General features: G+C 36.2%; 1 protein-coding gene across 1 annotated transcript in view; it reads left to right on the forward strand.

Moving 5' to 3' along the window:
• CNTNAP2 (contactin associated protein 2) overlaps positions 1-26257 on the forward strand; it is a 1879249-nt gene that overhangs the window by 601171 nt on the left and 1251821 nt on the right. Inside the window, exon 3 of the mRNA XM_070265133.1 lies at positions 15831-16024. Coding sequence (XP_070121234.1) covers positions 15831-16024 — 194 coding nt within the window. The remainder of the gene's footprint in view (positions 1-15830; positions 16025-26257) is intronic.

Below are 26257 nucleotides of genomic sequence, written 5' to 3' on the forward strand. Positions count from 1 at the left end.
TATGCCAACAACAGTATGTCTTCTTGTTACATGGTTCCCCATCAAGTACCATTATGACTTTTAATTTTTATTGTGGCTGAATCAAAATTTTGAGGCTTGTCATTTAGACACCATATCCATGACGTAACACAAACATTTTTGTAACTAGCCTTGGGAGCTGTCATAGACTAAATGTTCGTGTCCCTCCAAAATTCATATGTTGAAACGTAACCCCAAGTGTGATAGTATTTGGAGGCAGAGCCTTTGGGAGGTGAGTAGGTCATGAGGATGGTGCCCTCATGAATGGCATTAGTGCCCTTACAAAAGGCCGCAGAGAGATCCCATGCTCCCTCCACTATGTGAGGACACAGCAAGAAGATGGCCATTGATGAACCAGGAAGAAGGCTCTCACCAAACACCAAATCTGCCAACTCCTTGATCTCAGACTTCCCAGCCTCCAGAACCATGTGAAATAGATTTCTGCTGTTTATAAGGTACCCATTCTATTCTGTTTTTATTTTAACAGCATGAACAGATGGAAGACAGGACCTATTTCTTTCTGATTCTAGTCCAATGTTCTTTCTGCTATAATATATTACCTCAGTCTCAGGCTGTAGATAAAATTCAATTTTGAAGAGTCAAAATTAGTGGGTGGTGGTCATGAAGACGTGTGAAACTTTTTCGTGAAAATGGAAGATGTTAACCCTACGAATGTGTACAAAACATTTTGGGCTTTTGTTTTGTTTTGATATGGTTTTCAACATTTTTCTCTAAATTATTCTATTCCATTGCTAGAACAACCAATTTTAAGTTTTCACTATGGGAAAACCTATTAAAGAAGTTCTTTGAAAGGAGAATTGATGGCTTTCTGTCTATGAAGATAGCGTTATAGAATACTGTACTGAAAACACCTGCGTTTGCAAGGCCCCTCTGTTACGTCTCTCTATCTCCTAGTGTTTCCCTACTCATTCAGAGCTTAGGGAGGTGGAACTACTATAAATATTTTCTGTTTATATCGAAATACACCTACTACATTTTTGGTGGAATAGTTTTATGTTGCCAAGTATACAAATGCCAAAAATCTCCCCTGTATTACAACAGATTCTGTAGTTACAGCAGATGTTTATTGAAAGAGCCTGCTATGTGCCATGCACTTTCATAGGGATGACGAGGATTGTAAGCATGAACCTGGGGATGACACAATGCCTGCCATCCAGGCACTGGGGTTGCGATTGGAATAAGTAATGTGCACAGAAAGTGCTGACCAAAGAGGAGGGAGTCGCTTACTACCCATGAGTTACGGGAAAGATCGTAGAACCCACGAAAGACATTTGAGTTTGATCTAGAGGGTATGTTTACTATGGTTAACTGTTTTGATCTTGAGAATAATCTCTGTGTTTTCTCTCTAAACAAAAAATAGAACTAAAGCAGAGAAAGTCATTACAACCCATGTTTTCAAACATTTGAAATTGCTACATCATAGTTTGAGACTGAATGTACAAATATGAAAAGTAAATATAGAGGCAATTTTTCTCTTACTTCAAGTCAGTAGAAATATCTGTCTCAATTATCATGACATTTCACAGGAAAATGGCCTCATCTTTCTGTACTTTCATGTAGACCTAGCTTGAAAATCATTGCAAATTCAATAAGATATTTTCCTTATATTATTGCATAGCTCATTGACAATTTTGCATGCTTGCATGCATCATTGTATACATGAAATTAGTAAACATCAACTGACGATCATTGTACACACTGGCAGAAAATTTTGCATATAGGTTTGCATATATTATTTCCATATATCATTAATGTTATTGCATATACAATAAGAGATTTTGTTAATGCACAATGTGTGCATTTCTTTTTGGCTATTCTGCATTTCTACCAGCGATCTCTTTTATGGCAGAGCCTCTGCCCCAGAAAATAATGAGGCTTCAATAACGGAGTCCCTGTGGCAGATGGCATAGAGATATTATTTGCATCTCTAATTATTTTGTTAATAAACAATAAACTATATTTAGTTACCAGTGAGAACGTTTCCATTTTGTGAATGTGCCTCTGACTCTTTTCTTTCTTTTGTAAGGAAAACAATAACAAGTAACCAAACCTTATTTTGTGCAAAATGATAACTGGAGACCAGGTTTCAAGGATATAGATGAAAATCAACTTTAAAATTTACTTAATTTTAGCCATTTAGCCAAAAGCAGCAACAGAAGTTAAAGGGATTTTCTACTGTGATGAGTTAAATCTAAACTCTTAAAACTTTCACTTTGAGTCATGCTTCCTCTCAGTCAAGTCTCCTGGGTACCTCTGGAGCAGACCACTGCCAGGATTCCCCATCCTCCATGGAATAATCGAGGAAGTCCTTGCTCATTTCCAGCTCCTCAGGACCCCCTGTCCACTCCCCCTCCTGACCTGCATAGGCTGATTGCTTCCTGCCATGCTCTGGAAGTGACTGTGATAATGTTCACAGGACGGGCACACTAATACATGAGTAATAACTGCAGACCAAGTAAAACTGGTTAAAATGGAATTCTAAGTGACAGTTCTTTTCCCGGTTTTGTCCACTCTGAGTGCTAGAGTTTTGATGCAATCCAAGGACCTTTTGAAGATAAGGGCTAAAGATTTAATTTATGAAGATTTAATTGATGAAGGCAACCAAATTATTTTTAAGAATGAACAAATACCTATCCTTGAGTGAGAATCCACTTACTACACATTAAGCCAAGAATAATATTTAGAATAAATACAGTTAATGCCTTGACAAAAACATCCACTTCCTCTTTACTAAAGATACAATGTGAATCACTAGTATTATTAAAAAATATTTTTTGTTACAGTTCAATTTATATTTGTCTTTCGTGATCTATGCCTTTCTTGCACGTAATAGAACTGGACCCAAGGATTTTGCCCTCTTGTTTCAGGGCTCTTGTTTTCAGAATGTCATTTATTTTTCCACTTGTCCATTCATGTATTCATTTATTATTTAATTAATTCTTGCATTCATTCATTTAACAGATATTTATTGGTACCTATTATGTCTAGGGAACCATGCTTGGCAGTAGTTATTAAATGATAAATAAAACTCAGTCCCTGACTTGAAAAGTTGATTATCTTGAGTTTGCTTATGCACTTGTTCAGGATTTGTTTAAAGTCCGTGACTTATTTGATTTTTGCAGCTACGTCTTTCCTTCAGTCTTCCCTATAAACAGAGGTCCGATTTATTTAATAAGCTAAGGATGATATTGTATATTTGACCTCTGAAGCCCTTATTAACCTATGAATTTACCTCCTCCACCCCCGCCAAACAATGTTCTTTGTGAGCTACAAGGAGAACAATGTTTTTACTATTCTTTTTTTATCAGAAAGAATAACCCCTTGAGAATGATGGCATTTTCTGGACAATGCCAGTGAATGTGCATTTAGCTAGAGCAGTTGGGAAACTATTTCTAATTAACCATGTTGTTTTAAAAATTGTAGACATTAACAAAAATGCATGCCAGAGATGAAGAATACAGAATAAAGCAGTAGATTTGCAAACATAAAATTAACCTCTTGCCCACACAACCTTTAATTTTTTAAAATCATCTGAGTCAATGCTGGCCTCAGAGTAATGAACCCTTGGCCTTGATTGCGTTTAGAGGTCCTGTGGATAAAGAGATGCTGGGGTACAACGTGGAGCTCTTCAGCCTTTCTTACAGGCGAGGATCAAACAGCAGCTTCCTAGTAGCAGCGAAGAAGGAACAGGACTTCAGTGACTTTGACTTGGTTATATTTTCATTTGCCTTTATTTTTTCACACGGGAGACCTCATTTCTATGCACATTAAAAGTATATTAGATATCTCTTTTTTCCCAGTAATAAAGTCTTTATTAAATAAAGAATATTTTTGTACATTCTCCAAATAAATAAATTGTATCCTCAAGTATAAAAGAAACAGGTCTAGTAAAAATTGCTTAAAAAATTCTGAAAAAAATCCCATAATGGCTTGCATATAGAAGTGCTCTATGAATATTTGCTGAATGAGTAAACTAGGGGAGTTATTCATAGTAAAAATGGAAATGACCAGACTCTTTAATAATAAAAGTTATATATAGTCAAATGTTACTTAGCAATTGTATAAATAATATCCCCCCTGATGTTAATAAAACAGATCAACCAAAACTTGGGTAATAACTGTTAGTTTTAAGGCAATAAGAAATAGAAACCACTTGATAATGAATTCAGTGTAATAGTTTGCATTTCATTGCAACTTTCTTTATAAATGAAATTAAAGGGTATTTGGTCTAATCTCCTATCCTATATAAAATTTTCTTCTAAAGAAATTCTTATTATCCAGCTTTCACTTGAATATCTCCCGTAATGGAGAGTTCATTATTTTTTGTGATAATCCATTCTATTATTGGTGTTATCTATTTTAATGTTTTAAAAATTGTTACATTGAAATCTGACTAGCTATAACTTTAACCTTCTTCTCCTAATACCGCCACCTGAAGTAACACACACACACACAAAGTCTATTTTCTCTTGGTCATAGTATTGCCAGGGCATTTTAAAGATAAGACCATACATCATTTACACCGGTTGGTAAGTAAATTTAAAACTCACAGGGCAAGTAAATGTTCAAGATTTTCTAATCGAACTTAATTACCATTATTTTGCGTTATACTGGTGCGCAGATGTTCATTTTCACTCCGTCGCCTGGGTCCTTACCTGTGAAGATTTGTTATTTGTGATGGAATAGATGTTGCATGTGGCTTCTGTGCAGAACACGAAGCTGATAACATTAGTTTCAACTGCTATCGAGCCTTCGTGCAGCTTGAGGCAGTATAGTTCTTGTGTCTGGCTTTTGTTGTTTCTATCTTTTCTTATATGGCTGGTGCTTTTTAGTCCTGCTCAAGAAATCTTTACTAACCCCAAGAATATAATGTTATTCTCTTATGTCATCTAGAAGCTTTAATGTTCTACTTTTCACAGAGCTATACATTTTTAACTTGATTTTTGAGTATAATATAGGGCAGCGTCATACTTCACTTTTTCCTGTGTGGCTACTCAACTGACCCTGAATCTGAATATATTATTGAAAAAATACCTCCTTTCTCTACTATTCCCCTGTGCTACCTTTGTCATAAATTAAGTGCTGATATACACCTGCAGACATGTGGTTTTGCTTCAAGAATCTCTATGTTGTTTATTTGGTCTACTTGTCTATCCTAGCACCCGTAACATTTATGTCTTAATTTGCAATAATTTTATAATAAGTCTTGGTATCAACACAATAAGGGTAGTTATCACGAAAATGCAAAATAAACCCACAAGGAACCAGAATGTCTAAACTAAATTTAAAAGAAAAAGGCTGACAACACCAAATTTTGGCAAGGATGTGGAACAACAGAAACTCTCATGACACTACTGGTCCGGGGAGAGGGTGTTAAAATCGACTCAGCTACTTTGGGAAACTGTTTCAGAAAATTGACTAAATTTGAAAATACACAAATTTTTGGACTCATAATTTCACTCTTGGGCATATACCCAGCAGAAATGTACATATAAGCGCTAAAAACATGAACACGAATGTTGCTGGCAGCATTATTCATAATAGCTCCAAATTGGAAATATCCACATGTTCAACGCTGGAATGGATAAATGAAGAGTGGTATATTATACAATGTAATACTAGGAACCAAAGGAAATGAGAGATCTACTGCTGCGTACAACCACATGAATGAATCTCTGGGGCTGTTCATCCGGGAGGAGAGAGGTAACTATTTCAGAAAAGGACATGATGAGAGCTTATGAGTTACTGGCAATAGTTTCTTTATAGATATGTGTGGTGATTACATGGTTATGTTCATTTTGTGATAATTCCTAATATTATATGCTTGTGATTTCTTCATTTTTCTATTTATATGTAAAGCCTTAATAAAAATATATCAAAAATGCTTTGAATATAATACTGCAAATATAGTTAGATGCCATAATTTCAACGCTATATTATCCATAAAGTAAATTAAGGTTGCGTAATTATGTCTAAGCATTAGACACCCTTAATCAGGAAATTGACATTGCATTTGTTCATAACGGGCATCTTAGTTTATTGCTGATGTTAAAACAAATTGTACTAGTACAAGCTCAGAGTTTCAGCCAGTCGAAAACATTTTATATCATAATTCACTTAGTTATCCTATTTGGTCTCTTTTCCAGTTTTATGTAATTGACAAATTTCATAAGCGTGTTTTCCATGCCTTAGATAATAAAAATATTAAAAATGACAGTATACAGGACGGAAGCTTGTGACATGTCATTAGGGAGCTCTCTTCCAGTTGACATAGTCATTAATCAACATATTTGGGGCATAATTATTAACAATTTTTGAATTTACCTAAAACTGTTATCTCCCAGACCACATTTTACCACTTTATGTTTATCAGAGATATTGCCAAATGCTTTGCTAAAATTAGTTGGAGATACATCTATGGAATTTTCTGTCTTCTATTAAACAAGAACGTGATCAAAAAGAGAAATTCTTTTAGCCCACCAACAGCACCTCCAGTATCACCAAGCCCCCATTTCTCTTTTATTCTAAATGTTCATAACCCACACATCAGATTTTGAAAAAGAGCTTTCTTGTCTATTTTGTTCTAGATTTACTAAGTCCCTTGTTTTTGAAAAAAAAATTGGGAGGCCTATCTTTCTTTTTCTGGCAGCTCTTTTGATAAATATTCAGGGAAGCTAGGTTACATTTATGAACAGTGCCAGTCTTCTGGCAAACAATCTAAATGTTTCAAAAAAGTTCAGCAGCTCTGCTTCTCTTATCATGTTCTAACATGTCTCAGAAGGTAATTCCCTCTGCTCAGTTATTAGTTCTGCTACTCTCAGAATGATGTGAAAGCTGTTGTCCTTGTTAGAGAAAGTAGGAACGGGAGACAAGCCGTTCCATCTTCTTGTCACCTAATAATATCTGGTATAATCACATCTTCCTTCTGTTTTGTTTCAAAATATACTTTAATACTCTTTCGTTTTAACTTTGTTTTATATGAGCATTAATTTATCCCATATTTTAGGAATGACAATGGCACTGCCATTTTCGCTTCTCTAGCTCGTGACAATTGTTAATTAATGGCCCTGGCTCTCTTTTCTCACTACTTCCAATCAACAAATACCTATATTTGGTTGAAGCTTACTTTACTTTTTATTCTACTTCTAGGTATGCCACATGTCACACCTTCTAGCTGTTTATGTGTTTATGTCCCACTGTAAATAAAATCTGAGCTCATTAGCAAGCAAATTTTAGCACTTAAGATGCCAGCTATTTTTTCTTTATCAATGAGATATCTCTCACTTGTATGCTTAAACTTTGTTTTTTTAAATGTCACATTTCATCAATCTTACTACTTTAGACCAGCTTTCATTTGCGCCTCATAATACAGTTTTCATAATACGCTCACATTACATATGCTGTTCAACGTTCAGAGGGCCTGTCAATTCAGAATCATGTCTTTCTTTGCTTTTTCAGTTTTCAAAAAAATTCAATCATTACTTCTTCAAATGTTTACATACTATGTGTTTGTTTTATTCTAGAATTTTTGAACTTATCATTGAAATTCCCATTTATCCTCCATGTCTATTTACTCTCATAAATTTTTACAACTTTATTGATGTATCATTGATGTCTGCTAATATGTGCATATTTAAATTGGACAATTTGATTTGACTTTTTTTCCCCAAGGAAGGTTAGCCCTGAGCTAACATCCATGCCAATCTGCCTCATTTTTTAGTATGTGGGCCACCAGCACAGCGTGGCTGCTAACAGAGCAGTGTAGGTTTACGCCTAGGAACTGAACCCAGGCTGCTGAAGTGGAGTGAACTGAACTTAACAACTAGGCCACTGGGGCCAGCCCTTGATAATTTTTATATACGTATACACCTATGAAACCATCACCGCAATCAAGATAATAAAGATATCTGTCACCCCAAGAAGTTTTCTTTTGCCACTGTGTAATACCTTCCTCTCCTCTCCATGTCCCCCATCTTCAAGCAATTGCTGATCTACTGTTCCTATGTATCAGTTTGCATTTACTAGAAGTTTATATAAATGGAATTGTACAGTATGCATTCTTTTTTCCTGGATCCTTTGACTCGGCATAATTATTCTAAGATAAATCATGTCATGTGTATCAATGCCCCTTCCTTTTTATTGCTGAATACTATTCCATCATATGGATATATACACAATTTGTCTATTCATTCAGTTGTTTATGGACATTTGGGTTGTTTCCAGTTTTGAGCTATTACAAATAAAGCTGCTGTGAACATTCATGTACAGGACTTTCTATGTTCACATGCTTCATTTTCCTTTGGGAAAATACCAAGGAGTGGTGTGATGGTAAGTAGTACAGAGCATGAGTACCTTTAGCCATTCAGATGATTCTTTGCCCAGATTTGGATAGTTTCTTCCTATCATATGCTCATCATTACTCAGCTGATGACTCAGTGGGGGCCCCCTGCTGCTCTTTAGAATTATCCCTCTATGCCTTTCTTTCCTTTGCTTCTCACTCTTGCCGTCTTGGTCTCCCCAGGTCACAGCTCTGTCTTCTCAACTCAGGGATTCTGCCAGGTTCTGCCTGGGTTCTTCCCTGTGTCTCAGCCTGGAAACCTTTTCAAGACGGGAAGCTGGGGAAGTGGGTTCACTCCATTCATGTCCTGTATCTCAGGGATCACAGCCCTTTCTTGCTTCATATCTTATGTCTTGGGAACTGTTCTTTCATATATTTTGTCTGCTTTTTCATTGTTTCAGGTGGGAAAGTAAACTCAATTCCTGTTACTCCATCTTGGTTGGAAGCAGAAGTTCTCCAACTCTAACACATTTTGTGTTTTCTATGTTGACTTCAATATTACTTTTCAGCTGAGCGATTATTTCTTAGATAATATCTTATTTGTGGATTTTCCCCTGATGAGGTTTTTTTTCCTATCAGTGACTAAATTTTTCATTTCTAAGATTACTTTTGGTTCTTTTTAGTATTGTCTATAAATATTTTACTTCTCCCTGTTGTATCTGATCATTACTGCTATTTTTAATGAATAACATTACTTATTTTATACTTTCGAGAACATACAGCATATGTATTTCACCTGCTCCTCATTTGCTATTACATCTGGAGTTGGTGTGCATTGAACATTTGACTTTGTTAGCTGACTTTGTGGCATTTGCTTTCTTTCTCGTGATTTTAAATTTTAGTCTGCAGATTTTTTCCTTAAATTATATTTATTTATTTATTTATTTATCTTTTGAGGAAGATTAGCCCTGAGCTAACATCCGTGCCCATCTTCCTCCACTTTATATGTGGGACGCCTGCCACAGCATGGCTTGCCAAACAGTGCCATATCCACACCCGGGATCCAAACTGGCGAACCCCAGGCCGCTGAAGCAGAACGCGTGAACTTAACTGCTGCTCCACCGGGCCGACCCCTGCACATTTTTCTTGACAGGCAGGTGCACTCCAGCTTGCTCTCTCCTTTTCTCTCTCTCTCTCTCTCTCTTTCTCTATCTCTCTCCCTCTCACTCTCCCCCTCTCTCTCCTCCTTGTCTGCCCTAAATTTTTGTGACTTTTCTACTCAACTCTCCAGATCACCAGTCCAGAAGCACATCTTACGTGGGTGATCCTGTGCCTTTGCCTGGCAGTGATTTTAGGGACTCATAGGTCCAGTCACCAAGCCAGTGGGTGCCTTCCCTTAGCTCAGCTATGCCTGTTTTCTAACATCTTTGGACACACAGCCTCACATAAGCCATATCTCTAAGTCGGTAAGCAGCTGTTTTCAGTCTCTTTTCACAGGCAAGCTAGTCCTGGACTGGTTTGGTTTCAGCCATGACCCGAGCTTCCTTTCTCTGACACACACAGCAGACTTACATTCACGGATATTCCCCAATATTCCCAGATGCCCGCTGCCTCTGTGTGTTCCCAGGCCCCGACTCCAGCAGACCTCAGCTTCAGTCCTACTCATTGCTGTGCTTTTTGGTTGCGTTTCTTGCACATGGAGATGCTTATCTTATTTTTGATCCTGGCTATGTCTTTTCAATTTTCTTTTTATCTATCTTATCTAAAACTATTGGGCATTTAGAACAGAAGGCGGCTACAAAGCCTGAACTAATAAGGCTATCTTGCCTGAAAGTCTTCTTTTCAATTTATTCTTTTCATCTGATACATATTTCTCAACCAGTTATTAAGGTAGTTCTATCCTTAATTGAACTTTTTTCCCACCTTTTTCTTATAAATTAGAATCTAGGCTTGTAGTCTCTGATAGCGTTACAACCACCCACTTGGGCATTATGTTTATTCAGGAGCCATCTATCACTAGAAAAGAAACTGCACACTCTCTCTTGAACCATCCACCAAGTTCTTCTTTTCTCTCAGAGGTACTAATTTACAAATTACAAAGCAGAAATGACTATCACAGTTGTAAGCTATAGAGTACTAGTTTCATCCATTTCTCCAGATTCTCTATTATAATTTATCACTCAATTAACCCCAGCAGAGTGGTCATCTAGAACACAACTACTGTGTATCTTTATAGTTCAAACACACATACACACACACGCACACATGCATGGTGGGGGAGAGATGTGTGTATGTGAGAGAGGTGAGGATAAAAAGAGAGAGAGAGGGAAGGATAGAGGGGGCTTGAAGGGGAGAGAGAGAGGGAGAAAGAGAGAGGGAGAGAAGGAGCAGCGTCCTTATTGTTTAGGAAATAGTAAGAGTTTTATATAAGCATTCATCTTTCAAGTCACTTTATCAACTTATTAATTATCTACTAGATATTTTTGGCTCTATTATTTCTAGATAAGATCTCTTCTTAAGTCTTCTTAGATGCTAAGAGTTAGGGCTATTCAATGTCACCACCTCCTCTACTCCTCTTCAATTTTCCACTTATTTTCTTTGAGCTACCGCAACATCCACTGTGAACATTTTTGCCCTCTTTCTTACACTCTCTGCAATAGATTGGGGAGCATTTCTGATCTCTTATATACCATTTTCCAGAAGTTTTTTGTGATGAAAGAGGTATCATTCTTAATCCTTGGATCGATAGAGGTTACACATTTCACAAGCCAAATGAACAAAGTAGTCAACTTCCCCAAATTATGTTGCCTGATAGATCAAAGAGAAACGGAAACTTCTCATCGATCTTTCCAGCATGTTCCTCGTGAAAGCCTGACATTTGCCCTCTCCTTGAGGTTACTCACTATTCTCTCCACATATATGTCTGCTAAGGAATAAGGTTTATATTTTCACTGCTTTTAGACTTTTGCTTCCCTTAAAGTTGACAATAAATTCTATTATTTTAGGTAATGAGATAAATGGAACTAAGTAGCTGTATGTTAATTGCCACCTTATTGAAAAATTGTAATGCAACAAAAAATGGGTTGCAAGGAAATTTATTCTGGAATATTTATTTACAGGACTAGTTAGGGGAATATTGTAAATTGCACCAATCAGTTGCACATGTTTTTCCCATTTCACTCATTGTAATAATTGCATATTTACTTCAATGACCAAATCACCCTGTTTCTTTTAGTAACACATAGATAGAACTTTGTATGTATTTGGCTATAGAATTTCTCCAAATCTTGGAACTATATATCTAACAGATAAAATATATTTATGGTCTCTCCATGACTGGGTATATTGTTATCCCAAAATTCATCTACAGATCCTGCAAAATTTTACAGAATTCTAAGTAAAGTAAGCATGTGGATGATATATGACTATAAGGAATGTTAGACAGTACACTAGGAGAAAAACAGCATATAAATAACAAAAAGCAAAGCAGGGACAACTACCCTCTATTGTTAGTAAGGAAATTATAAGGAAAGTGGTTACAAAGAGGTATTGCAGGCTGGATTCCCCAGGATACAAATTCTGAGATGGAGAAGAGTGTGTAGGAAACTTTTTAGAGTGCTTTCAGGATGAAAACCTGTAGAAAGGAAGGGAATGGAGCAGAAATAGGCAGAAGGAGAAGCTGAGACGCAGCACAGTCTCGGTGGAAGCTGCTGCTAATTCTGCAGGGAGTTCCGACACCATGAGGACCCTTCACAGTTTTCCCAAGTTGGAGGCGAGGGTACTGGCCCTTTATAGCCCCTAGTCAGCCAGTCATTGCATCTGTACAGTCCTAGGAAGGGATGTGGCCTTGGGTAAAATGCCTCTTTTTTACCCAGGGAGGGGAATTACAGCTAGCTACTGTCTTGTGGCAGCACCCTGAATAGCTGAGAGAGTAAGGCTTCCAGTCACAAAGGAGGACCTGAACAGCGCAACACAGCATCCCCTGCAGAGGTGATATTTAAAGTGACTGTGGTGATCCTTGAAAGTGGAGTAGTAATTTCCCAGGCCCAGTGGAGAGGGGGTGTGTGTGGGTGTAGAGGGTGTGTTCCAAGTGTGTCTTTTGTGTGTGGAGATGTGGGTGGCTTATTTCTAGAGGCAATGGGGATCTATTGAAAAGCATTGAACGTGGATTAAATATGATTAGATTTGCATTTTAGAAAGATCATTCTTATAGAAGTGTGGATTGAAGACATAAGAGACTAGAGACAGAGGAAGTCATTATTATGTAGTTATACACACATTCTATAGATAGCACATATGTACATATATATATATACACACACACATACACTATATGGACAAATCTTTTCTAAGTGTTTTCGGAGGTATAATTTAGATTTTAAATTTTCATCTTTCTTTTAGAATTTGATCTTGGGTGGGGCTGACAAACTACAGCTCTCTGGCCAGTCACCTGTTTTTATTAATAAAGTTTTATTGGAACATAGCCACACTCTGTTTATGTATTGTCTGTGGCTGTTTCCTGCTACAACAGCAGAGTTGAGTAGTTGTAACAGAGGTAGATTACCCTGCAAAGCCTACAAGATTCAATATTTAACCCTTGACAGAATCTAGGGTTTACCACCTTCAAGTAGTACTGCGTCACTTCATATGTAACATAAGGATGTCCGTGCCCTATATTTTTTCTCCTAGACTCCTGTCCTTTGTGCTACTACACTCATACATTTTACTTCTACATCTGTTGTAAACCCTCCAATTCATTGTTACTATTTTTGTTTTAAACGGTTATCTTTTAAAGAAATTTAAAGTCATTAACAGGTATTTATATTTACTGATATTTTTACCATTTTCAGCATTCATTTCTTCCTGTGGATATGGGTTTCTATATGGTAAAATGTTCTTAAAGCTGAAAAATTTACATTTCTCGGTACATACCTATTGGTGATGAATTCTCTCAGCTTTTGTGCTAAATATCATTATGTTTTTTTCATGTTTAAAGGATATTTTTTTTCTGGATGTAGAATTTTAGGTTGACAGCTTTCTTTGCTTTTCCTCACTTCGGATATGTTGTTCCATCGTCTTTCGGCTTGTATTGTTTCTGCTAAGATGTTACTGACCTCTGAGTACTTTTAAGATTTTTCTCTTTAGCATTGTTTTTTACCACTTGTTTATGACACACCTTAGTGTATTTTTCTTTGTGTTTGTCTTGCTTGGAATTCAATGAATTTCTCAGCTATCTGGGTTTATGTTTTTCAACCATTATTTTTCAAATGTATTTTTTTCTGCCCCAATCTCTACCTTCTCTGCTTTTCGTACTCCATTTACAAGATTGTCAGGACACTTAATATTATCCTACAGGTTACTGGAGTGTTGTTCATTTTTAAACCTTTTTTCCCCTCCAAGCTTCAATCTGGTTTATATGGCCCTGCATTTAAGTTCACTAATGTTTTCTTCTCAGTTTCTAGTCTGCTCTTAAGCCAGTCTGGTAAATTTTTTATTTCACATATAATTTTCAGTTGAAAAACTTCCATTTTGTTCTCTTTTATTGTTTCATTTTTTTCTTCAATATTTATATATTTTTTTAAGATAATGGAACTAATTTATAATCTCTGTTTTAAAGTCTTGGTCTGCTAATTTCATCATCTCTGTCATTTTTCAGTCTATTTGTATTGACTGACTTTTCTCTGGTAATGAGTCATATTTTCCTGCTTCCACAAATATCTAGAATTTTTAAAAATTTTATAAAATAGATGCTATCTTGTTGAGTTCATAAACTTTCATGGCTTTTCTTAATGGAGTGTTGAGTTTTGTTCTAGCAAGGAGTTAATTTACTTGTGGATCAGATTGATCTTTTTTCAGACTTGTTACCAACCTTTGTTCAGATGTGTCCAGAGTGGCCCTTATTTTAGCATTAAATTATTCTAATCCCTTTCTGAGATCTCTACTGAATGAGTAGGCTTGCTCAATGAGTTCTCACAATCTTACCTAGTCTGAAATCAAACTACCCCAGCCTAGTGTACCCTCTGGTTGTTCATTTCAGAATTCTCTTCATCTGGTCTTGTGGAGTCTTGGTCTGCAAATATATAGCTTAATATTCACCTAGAATCTGGATTCCAGAGATTCATTGGTGATCTTTTGCAGATGTCCAGAGCTCTTTCTCTGCACAGCTGCCCCCTCTCTGGTACTCTGTCCTACAAATGCCAGCTTCCTCAGTAGCTTCAATTCTGATCTGTCTCCCTGTCAGTGATGCTGCTGTAATCTGTTTAGGATATTCTTCCGTGTGTCACAATCCGGAAAGTGAACCAGGCAGAAAGCCAGGAAGCTGGCAGAGCTCACCTCATTTGTTTATCTTCTCTCATAGATCAGGGTCCTGCACTGTCTGTTGTCTAAGCCCTAAAAAGGGTAATTTTATACATTTGTCAATTTTGTAATTTTTTTTTATGGTGGGAAAGCTATTCTATCATAGCTGAAAGCAGAAATAAGCCATATAAACATCATTAAATGAATGATTATCTGTGATGATTTACAAAATGACTTTTATTAGCATAGTCCTCATAGAATAAATGATTTTATCGTCAGCCTTTAAATTCCTTATTTGAAAAGTGATGCATATATTTTGAAATACTGTACACTGGATAATTTATTGAACATTTTTCTATCATTTACTCCCATTAGTAGCCAAACTCATTCAAAAAATTATATTGCCTCTTAGCACTAAGCATTATGCCATATTTTCTTTTATGTATATATTGCAACCATAGTTATTTTACATACTGCTATAAATTGTCTTTTTGTTCTATGTTATGTATGTGCTATATTTCTAATAAATATTTTTGCATTCTTACTATTTGCCAATTATTATGTTTTACCAAAAGAAGTTTCACTTCATTTAGTAACTCATTTTTTTCCCCAGAAATGTGGTTATCAGGAGTTATTGGTTGTATATCTCCTAAGTGTTAGTAAACATATTGCCTGATTAACTATATAGCTCAGTTCTCATCTGTATAGGAGCTTAATGTAGACTAGGTCTCATATTACAAGCTACTAGTAGGCAGTGAATTCTGAATTTTTTAAAGCAAAATATATTTTAGAGTTGTATATAATTGCTTTTTGTTTCATTTATAATCTACTAAAAGATAAAATCCCACATGAGGAATTGATTGTTACATATTTTTTTCCTAGTGATTTTTAGTTGAAGAATTCATGGTAAATTGATCAACTTTCAGCCAATTAGACTTTGACATGTACTAATAAGATCTAATTGAGGAATTATGAAGACATTTGCTCAGGAGAAAATGAGCACATAATTACGCCATAAAGAGGTTAGAGTATCAATGTTACCCAGCTGGAAGAATATTAGTTGAAGTCTCAGTGGCATCTATAAAGGACACTTCATAGTATATCTGTGAAATATAGCACTGCCAAGGCCAATTCAAAGATGTAGAATAATCCATTGTCAATTATAGTAGTCCAACTTTACATATACATTTTCCCATCTTGCCTCCACTGTCTTCAGGTGCTGGGGGATGGTCTCCATCTGACAGTGACCATTATCAATGGCTTCAGGTTGACTTTGGCAATCGGAAGCAGATCAGTGCCATTGCAACCCAAGGAAGATACAGCAGCTCGGACTGGGTGACCCAATACCGCATGCTCTACAGTGACACTGGGAGAAACTGGAAACCTTATCATCAGGATGGGAATATCTGGGTGAGTAATTGTCAGAAAGGCAAAGACACAGAATTGAGTTTCAGATGTTTAAAAATGGTAGAGGACTCACATTTTAAAATAGTACTGGTTCTCACTCGGAGGTGTATGCACTTGTCATTACTTGTCTATTAAAAACCATTGAGAAGAGATATAAATGTATACATATTTAGCTGTTGTTGTTAACTGAAGAAACAATTTCCTCAGGCTGCAATTTGTATCCAAGCCTAGGAAAATGAGTCTCAGTCTGGGCTATACATATGAATTACATGAGTTGTTTTAAAGTATGTGGATACCAGCTATGCCCAGACCAATTACATTAGAACCACATAAGTAGAAAATAGATTAATGATACTGATAGCTTTTTAAAGACAGAGATCTTCAATTTGAGTAAAATAGTGAAATGATAAGGAAATAATTTAGAGGAATAGGAACAGTGGTATATGGTAAAAAAAGAAAATTCCCATGTGACAGTAGACGTTTAAACCCTTATGGATCTATATTCACTTTATTCTTTTCTTATGAGAGAAAAATATAAAGTTTAACCCATTACTCTTAAGATATTTCAATTAAATTGGGAAGTTGTGTGTATTTAATCAACTATTTACCACACTTGAATAAATATTTTACAAGACTAAATTTTGAGGAATCTATTCTAGTTTAATTATTTTAGAAAGCAACCATAACCAAAATCAAGAAAAGCCATCAATATTAAATAAAAAGATGGAGGAGGAAATTTGCTTTAAAAATTGTGTCCTTCACTGCATTAGGCAGAGTGCTGGGGATTTTCAACCAGATCAGGGCCCACTTTTGGAGAATTTATATTTTAAAAGTCCCCGAGTAATTTTTGTGAGTAGCCAGTCGAGAGTTCCCACCTTGGGTAGGTGATCATTTCTGTAGCAGGATCAAGTGATAGTAACCGTCATGTGAAATAAGGATATAATGTCTTGACAATAAAAAGTGTGTATGCTAGAATATGTGACCGAACACAAACATGGTTCATCTACCCGCCACACAGGAAGGGCCAAAAGAAAAAAAACTGGGATGCCAGGCTTGTGGCTAGGAAGGGGGTTTTTATTTTGGGTGATGTCAGCCTGGAGATGAGAGTAAGCACTCAAATTCACCTCCCTGAAAGCCTAGGGGTTTAAAGGTTGTGAGGAATGTGACTACATGCAGGAAAAGGAGTGGCAAGATAAGGGACACTGCAGGTTAGCATCCTCGATTGTCTGTTTCTCTGATGAATGGTGGATTCCAGTGCCAGGAAGCCAAGGAGTGGGGGTCTGGGAAACTTCAGTTTCTTGATATTCTCTGGACATCACTTCTCCTGCAATAAATTTCAAGGACCTGTAACTAGCCAAAACATCAGTATGAGGCCACCTGGGCTTTAACAATTTATAACTTTTATGTGTGTTGTGCGAGGAGAAGGCCAGGGCTCTAATCTCAGCCCTAGTTTCCTGCATATGTGAAGCTCAGGGATACAAAGGTTAAAGAAAATGATATCTACATATGAATGTAACTAACGAAGCTGGGAAAGGGGATGGGTGCTTTTGGTTTTACCCCATTTATGCTGGGTTTAATGTAGGGGAACAAATATCAAGGCTGGTATCAAAAAACCATCCTCAAGGGGAACTGATTTGGAAATGACTTATATAAGCCAAATGGGGTTGGGGGTGGGGGTGGGGCACAGGAGTACCAGTGTTGGATGATGGCAGACTGCTGAGTGCCTCTCTGTAGACAAAATGTTTTGGATCTGCTGAATGTGACATTCCTGAGGAATACGGGAAAACATTAGTTATTTTCTCATCAAGGAGAGAAGGAACAGTTTGGAGAGAGGACTTAAATCTTCTGCTAACAAGTCGTTCTCTCCTTTGGTACTGACTGGCCACTGATTAGCATGCCTGTGGGCAGTTCTAAGTGTTTCTCCAAAGCAGACTGTGAGATTAAGACGGGGGGCGGGGGGTTGGCAGTCTAGACATGGAGTCTCTCATGGTAGCTTGGTCTTAATCAGTCCTTCAGAAATAATTTCTATCAACCCATAATTGTATGGCGGGAACATTTTTATATTGGGATATGTGAGTCATAGGAAGCAAGTAGTAGGGAATGATGTCTCTTTGGAAAGTATTCATCCCACAATTAAGATATTTCAAAGTCTCAGGCACAATTTATAGAAAATACATATGGAATAACCTTGAAAGCTTTAAGACATATGGATGTCTGGGTCCCACCTCTGGATATTGGATGCAGATGGTCTAAGGTGCAATCTGGGCATTAGGATTTTAAACTTCCCCAGGACATTCTAATGTACAGCCAACATTGAGAACCATATTTCAGGTTGGTTTTTGGCTGTGGGTAGGGTGGGGATGGAGGAGGTTTATTGTGGAAAACAATAGTAGAATAGACAATTAAAAAGGGCCTTCCTTAAAGTTTAGCAGAGAGAGAGAGGGAGACAGCGAGGGAGACTGACCAAGTGACCAACCAATGGAACAACAAACCAACTGAGAGTTGACAGCTAAGGCTCAGATCACAAATTCTTTCAGTGAACACTCATTATTTTCTGGCTTTCTGTGGATTCGAATCTAAAATCAGATTAGCATGTTGATAAAACTATTTGAGGGGCTGCAAGCTAGCCTCCAAATTATCTTTCACATTTCTGTTTTTGTCAAGTTTCCGTCTTGTAATTAAGAGTGTATCAAATCCTCTGCGATCATAATGCACGGAGGTGGTAATGAAGATGGCTGCCACAACACAGCTACGCTTGAGCTTTAATTTACCTATCAGATACATAGCAGTTAGAGATAGTTCTCTTCTGACTAAACGCAGAGACATAAGTTCAAAGGGCTAAAGAGGATAGAATTTTCCGGGGTGACTTGGATTTTTCTGGTTTACATAAAATGCCAGTAGTTGAGTCAGGGAGACAAGATATGCAGTGAAAATATCACAGACTGTGAAGGTGGGCTGTGTCTATACACAGGACTCTCAACCTTTTCTGATGGAGATAAAGAGTTTATTTCTATTGTTTCTGCCTTTGTGGTGTTCACTTTGTTTCTTCCTTTCAAATCATCTATTTCTCATTAAAAATAAGTATGTGATAAGCAATGAGTGATTATTTCTAGATGAAAATGTAGTGAGTTAATTATAAAATTTAAAAAATCAAAACAAGGTTGGGACACAAACTAAATATTGCAAAATACATTTAAGTACCAACGAGCCTACAACATGGTGATTATCTACTTTAATAATCTGTGACAGAATTGTTTTAATCCTTGCTAATGTGAAAAATAGTCCATTGCTTTGAAGTATTCTAAAAGATAAAATTCAATGTTTCCTAAAAATTCTTGAGTACTTCAGAGCTTATGTCTTAACGTGCATTAAGTGATTAAAATTCAGCATTTACAAATCTCAACAAAAAATACTTTTTGGGCTTAAGTTTATGAAAAATGGTAACATTAGATTTTCCTTTCATCCAACTACGCTTAACCTAATGTATATTGTACTTACATAAAAGAGTTTCTGACATAGATGAGATTGGATGGCTTTTTGATGGGCAATACCTTATACAATGTGAAGTTTCAGATACTCAGAAGATTTGAAAGTTGATGCAGCTTTGAGGTTGCTTTTCCTATACATTCCTCACATGATGTATTACCTGAGAAGAATGCAAAGTAATGTATATTCAATCATTTGAATATTATTTTTAACAATTGTCATCAGTGGTCATCCTTTCTATAATTGCAGGAGAAATGGATAATATGACTAATTTTATTATAATATTCTTATTAAATGCCCATATGGGGATTCTAAATTATTTTATGACCATTGGATAATATGCTAAAATAAGTGAGGAACAAGTCATGTAGATGAGAAATTATGCCAGTTTCACAAGATTTTAAAGTCATAACTCTCACGCTATAGAATTAGAATGGCTCTTGAAAAGAGTCCTGAAGAATGGTTTACCTGAATATTTAATACTCAAAGATCTGAGTTGCTAAATGTCCTTAACTAGTCACACCTTCTCATTACTCTTTGATAACACCAAGCATAATGGAATTCTTTATATTTTATCCACCGTGCCTTTTCCTTTTATTTAGAATTTCCTTTCCAGTGTAAAAGGAAAATATGTGCTTATTGTTAAAATTGCCAAAAAAAAAAAAATTTACAAATTCCACACACTCTAATTTGCATATATATATCTTGATGTGTTTTCAGGCTTCCTAAGTATAATCTGTTGGAGAGAGAGGAACTATTCTATATAAGCATTTCCTATCAAAAGTTCATTAAACATTTCATTAAATAAGAATTCCAGCAGGTTTTTGCTAAGAGGCTGCATTTAGTTTTGCTTGGGAAATTCAATTACTGGGTTTTGAATGTAGATATTTGGAGCCAAGTAGGAAATTGGAGTATTAGTAGTGAATTTCTTCTTTATATACCACTATTGTTTTGCAGGTTAGTTAACATAAGACAAATTTACCTGGGATGTGAACATAGTTTTCTTTTTCTTTTTAAAAAATTTTATTAAATGATGAGAAAATACTTACATATTCCTAATTGTTTTTTAAAACTGTTTTGATCCCTTTTGTTAATGATAAGAGGGTATCAGACTGGGATCGATAACCATTGAATGTATTAGATGGACAATCCCACAGAACAGAAATGTTTTATTATATTTAAATTACATAGTTAAATTCTTATCAAGAATATAGGAATATATAAGTTCATATTTTCTAAGCAATATTAAATAGAGTATTAATTTGCTACGTGTTAAAAACCTGGATATTTTTGTTGCTTATATACTTTTATCACATATATAAACACTTAAATTTCATTGTTTCTAATAAATTTGAAACATTTAAAAAAATCTGGAAAGCAAATACAGTAGTAGATGAATTTATTAAATTTTTTGAGTTTTTGAATATCAAGTCAATAGGTAGAACATGCATTCTCTACATTCTTTTTGACCAAATAGCCCATCAACTGATACTTGGATAATAAAAGTTCCCATAACATCTTCCTAGGTTAGTCTATAACAAGGTGGTTGGCAAGTGAAAGCCAAGATATGGATTGAAAAGTCTGAATTCAAGTATCTGGGTCCATTTATTGGTTTAGAAACTTGGAGAAGTCATTTTGTGTCTCAAATTCCTAATCTGAGAAATGAGAATAATGCCTATTGAGAGAATTAAATGAGATTCTGTGAGTAAAGAAATTTTGCAAGCTATAAAGATTTAGAAATGTGTGTTTTCAATTGCCCATCTTAGAAGCATTCTACAGAACTAGCGTAGCACTTCTTTGCGAAGAGAATAGTCTGTTACAATAATTTTCAGATTTTTTAGTCCCCCTTTATCCTTCCCAGATCCAATCTACCTCTGTTTACTCTTATTCATGATTTAAAATATCTGAAAATATTTTAGATGAAAGAAACATGACAAAATAGGAGGTGGAATGTGGACAAATCTATGGCATATTTTCCAGTTAACAAATGGAGCGGCCATTGGTACACAGAGCAGTGCAGACAAGGCCTGTGAGGCACGGCCGGTAGACCTAGCTCCATGCCAAGCACCACTGCAGCGCTTGTAACAAATTTGTTGCCATAATGATGGCCATGTGTCCAATGAGCCATGGAAGAAGATATTGTTTAAAAATGAATGGAGTATTTTGTCTTTTCAACCATTTGTTTTAGCTGTTGCACTAATTTTCCAAATCACTTAAATTTATTCCAGTTATAAATGTAAAACATAACTGTTTCACAGTTCAAGACTGTACTTAGATTCCTTCAAACAAATGTAGACTTTTTTCTTGCCTGTGAAACTAAGGAAGACAACCATCCCTGTCACTTGCTCATATGTCCTCCGTCAGATGATAACATGCTCTACTTCACTTAGGATGCTAATGCAATTTTTTTCACTGATAGATGCTTGCTTGTTTATGTATGTATGTGGATTATTGCTGCAATCAGTCATTAGGGGAATGGACCAAGCACGCATCTTCAAAATAATTTTATAGACAGCTTATTGAGTAATAAAACACGTCAGAGTAATCTGCATTAAACCCTTCCTAAAATGACCCTTTATATAAATAGGTTAAAAATCTTTGGGACTTGTATAGAAGAAAATAATTTCCACAGTGAATTTAGAATAAGCTTCTTATTTCTGTGAAATAGATTTTTCTGTTTACACCCCTCTTAGTCTGGGTGATATTTTTAAAGTCTCATGAATTTTAATAAGTTGAGTGGATATTCCAGATCCTTTTGCTTATACTGTAATGCCTCTACTAGAGAATTGTGATCACTTTTCTAAATACACATTTGTATTGTGAAATTCTCATTTTAAGAGGTCATGAGATTTTACCTTGTGTCAATTTGTGAGTCATTCAATATTCTATATATATGCACATATGTAGAACCATTCTGACCAACATGGTTATGTGTTTAATTTTTTTCCAAAAATTTGAGAGATAAAAATAAGATGCTCTTAATAATAGTGAATATATTGTTGGCATACACTGTTAGTAAAGGAAAATGATATAATCTTATATGATAAGGTTTCTTACAGGCAATTGAAATAGCAGTATATAATTCATCACAGTCTAACATATTTTTCATCTATGAGCTAAAGTAGGATATATGTAATCATTGTTCTGATTTTTTTAAGTCTATTTGATTGCTTGGCGAGCTCTCTGAAAGAGGAAGTGTTCTCAGGAAGCATAATGATCTTCTCAGGTGCTTTATCTTACTCTGGACTCAAATAATGGAGATGCTAATATTTTGCTTATCAGACCAAGGTTGGATTTAGGTGACATGAGGCTCAATGACAACAAGGGAATGCAAATCTATAGAAAGTGTTGATAGATGGGCATCTACAAATATTTTGAATAAAATATCAATTCCCTCATTTACGATGCATGTCTCTACCTGCTCAAGTGATAACTTAATGGAAGTAGAGGAAGAGCCGTGCGCCTCAGTAGGGGAATTGAGAGCACAGGGAGCTGTGCTGCATGTGTGGCCTCGGGCCCCCGAGAGCAGTGAAGGTGGCAGCTCATGGTGCACTCCGGAATTAGACCACCGAGGCCAGTCATCTGAACTTTGTTCACATGGATCTGTGTGACTACGGGCAGATTCCTTAATCCTTCTGTGCCTAAATTTCCTCATCTCTAAAATGCGACTAATAGCAGTACTTGCTTCACTTACCTCAATAGTATTTAACTCAAAAGAATTATAGGTAGTAAATTAATAATCCACGTGAAGAGCTTCAAGCAGTGCCTGGCACGTAATGACCACTCAATTATTATTAGATTTTATAAATTTGTGACTTCCAGATGTGTTGCCATAGTATACTGCATTGGATGTGTCCTCGAAAATTCAAAATAGCTGTTACTTTCCCTTTGCAATCGTTTTTCTCTGTTAACATATTGACGTATATTTTACTACGTCTGTGCTTCTCAGCCTGAAATGACTAACAACTCATTTTTCAGTATAATTGAGAATGCCAATTTAATTTTTGTTATTTGAATCATGATCCTATTAATTGTCACACGAAGTCCTGTGCATTGCAGTATAAATTGTGTCTGGACAGTTCTTTTACATATGTTTTTCTTAAACTTTGGTGAAAATATGGTCATGCTACATCCACTAGATTTAGTTTAGTAAATTCACTTTTCTTCACTTTGGCAATGAAGGAAAATAAAGAACCCTTTTTTGTTTATTGTCCTCCTTCATGTCTTCTCAGACTAATTGAAAAGAGTAAGATAAGCAGACTCCCACACAGGCTTATAAGTATTAGTTAAGACACATTATGCTGGTTAGCCAGGAAGTGGAAGGCCTGCAGATGGAGCGAGAGGCCACTCTGAATGCCAATTATTCAAAGTCTGTCTGTGGACCGGCAGCAGCAGCAGCATCTGGGAGCTTGTTAGAAATAAGACTCTCAGGGACCCACTCCATTCCTTTCAAATCAGAATCCACAGTTTAACAATATTCACAGGTGATTTGCATACACGTTAAAGATGGGCTGTGCCGTCTTCAGTATTTGAGGAGCTCTCATGAGAAAGAGGAATTGTAATTGGCCCCTGTGTCTCCAAACCTGGAGGCAGAATCACAAGAACTAGAATTTGCAGTGCAAATTGCAGGCAGACTTATGAAAAGAGAATAAGCTTGGCTAAACAGCCACTTACTGAGCACCTACTGTGTACTGAGAGCTAGAGATAAACAAACACACAGTTACTGCCTTCCAGTGTGAAAAATCTAGTCGTAATGTTAAACATATAAATTTATAATTATATTGTATGACTATATGTGTCCCAATAGAGAGATGCTTACACAGCTTGTTCTGGGAACACACAAAACCATGCCGCATTCAGAGTGGTTGAGGGTCATGGTCAGCGAAGGCATATTGAGGAACTAAGTATTGTTGGCTACGTAGGTAAGGAGTTGGTCATGCAAAGAAGAGGATCTGGAAGTCATCCCCAGCAGACGAATCTTCCGCTGAAATAGATAGGAATGGATAGTGAGACACTCTAAATAACCACGTCTCTCTTGACTTCCGTATTCAAATGAATAAAAAGTTGACCTTTATCTAAAATTCTGAAATCCTATTCTTTAAATCAGTAATTTTTAAGTTATGTAATGTGAATAGCCCACTTTGGAAGAAGGCTGGAGTTTCTGCAGTCTTCTAGGGCACATCTCTGTAATGCAGTACAGAGTTCAGTGCCAAGCACAGAATAGATGTTTAAGACTTCCATTGAATTGAAGTGCCTCATTCTGAAAATAAGCGGGCTGAAGCTGAGAGATATAATGTTACTTAAATTTGAGCCACAGATCCAGGGATACTGACTCCAGTACTCAACATGGAGCCAAATATCTGCTTTTGACTTAGCAAGAAGCACCGCTACTATAATGACCACTTGGTTATTTTGACTAAATGAAAATAATTTGATTGCATCCACAATATTTACAGAACAAGATAGCGTGGACTCCGGAGCCAGATTTCAATATCCAAGCCCCGCTTGAACACTTGATCATGGTGAACATTTAGCCATGTTAATCAACCTTTGATGGTTCTTAGTTGCCTTAGCTGTAAAAGGGATATAGTAATATCCACCTTATGGGTTTTTTGTGAGAATTAGATAAATTAATCAAATTGCTTAGAACGATGCACCATACATATAGGTTCATCTTCTTATCTTCCTCTTGTTTCACCTCCTCCTAAGTATTTATCAGTATTATTATTACTATTATCATTAATAATTATAGAACACTATATTAAAAATGGTAAAGACCTCAAGTTGGTAGTTGACGGATCTCTCCTTGAGAACAATATAATCTAATTATAAGGACAATGACTGTAAACAAAAGCCTGGTCATCTTGTGCAACTCTCAGTATGCCTGTGGCCCTGGTGACCGTGAAGACACCTGCACTATGTGTGTCACTTATGTACGCGGTGTTGCCAAGTAACTAATTTAGTCAATGTAGACTCTGAGAAAGAACTATTAGAATGTTAAAAGTCTTGGCAAATAAATTTGGTTCGCTTGAATAAACTAGCTTAATTATAGGCTGTATTATCATTCTGGCAAAAAGATGTCAGGTTGTTGGGCTGTCTGAACAATTCACTCAATTACCATCAGTGCCTTTTCAGAGCCTAGAGAAGGAGTAAAGCACACACTTCTGCTTCTAGAAAAATTATATTGTGCTTCCCAATGAAAAGATTATTTGAGATAAACATTTGTATTTCTCCCATGGTTTATAATCATATTAATATGCAGCTGTAGTGACATCTGTGAAAATTCTCTCCTGCAATTTAGCAGAGCAGTTCAGAAAACTCTACCTGCACCGATTAGTAAAAAATACCAGCCAACTAGCATTTATTGAGCGTTCATTAAGTGCCTGATATGCTTTATCTCATTTAATTTTCAAAACAATTTAAATGTGATGATATAGATTATTATTCTTATTAAGCCCATTTTATAGATAGAGCAATTAAGGATTAGAGAAGGTACTACATTCTCTGGTGCACGTGGTGAGTTAACAGTGGAGCTGGGATTTAAAACCAGGCCTGTCTAACTAGTTAGCCTGCAATCTTCACCACTATGGCTCTCCTCAGCTCTTCCTTCCACAGGCCACAGGAAGCTTGGAGACAACCACATTTTAACTGTAATGTGCCGCACATGTGTATGATGGTATAGTGTATGTACCATGACATTCTTTTTACACAGATGCGAGTCATACAGGAGTAGGGGCCCAATCTACCACA

Source organism: Equus caballus, chromosome 4 (assembly GCF_041296265.1).
Source record: "Equus caballus isolate H_3958 breed thoroughbred chromosome 4, TB-T2T, whole genome shotgun sequence".
NCBI classification, from domain to species: Eukaryota; Metazoa; Chordata; class Mammalia; order Perissodactyla; family Equidae; genus Equus; species Equus caballus.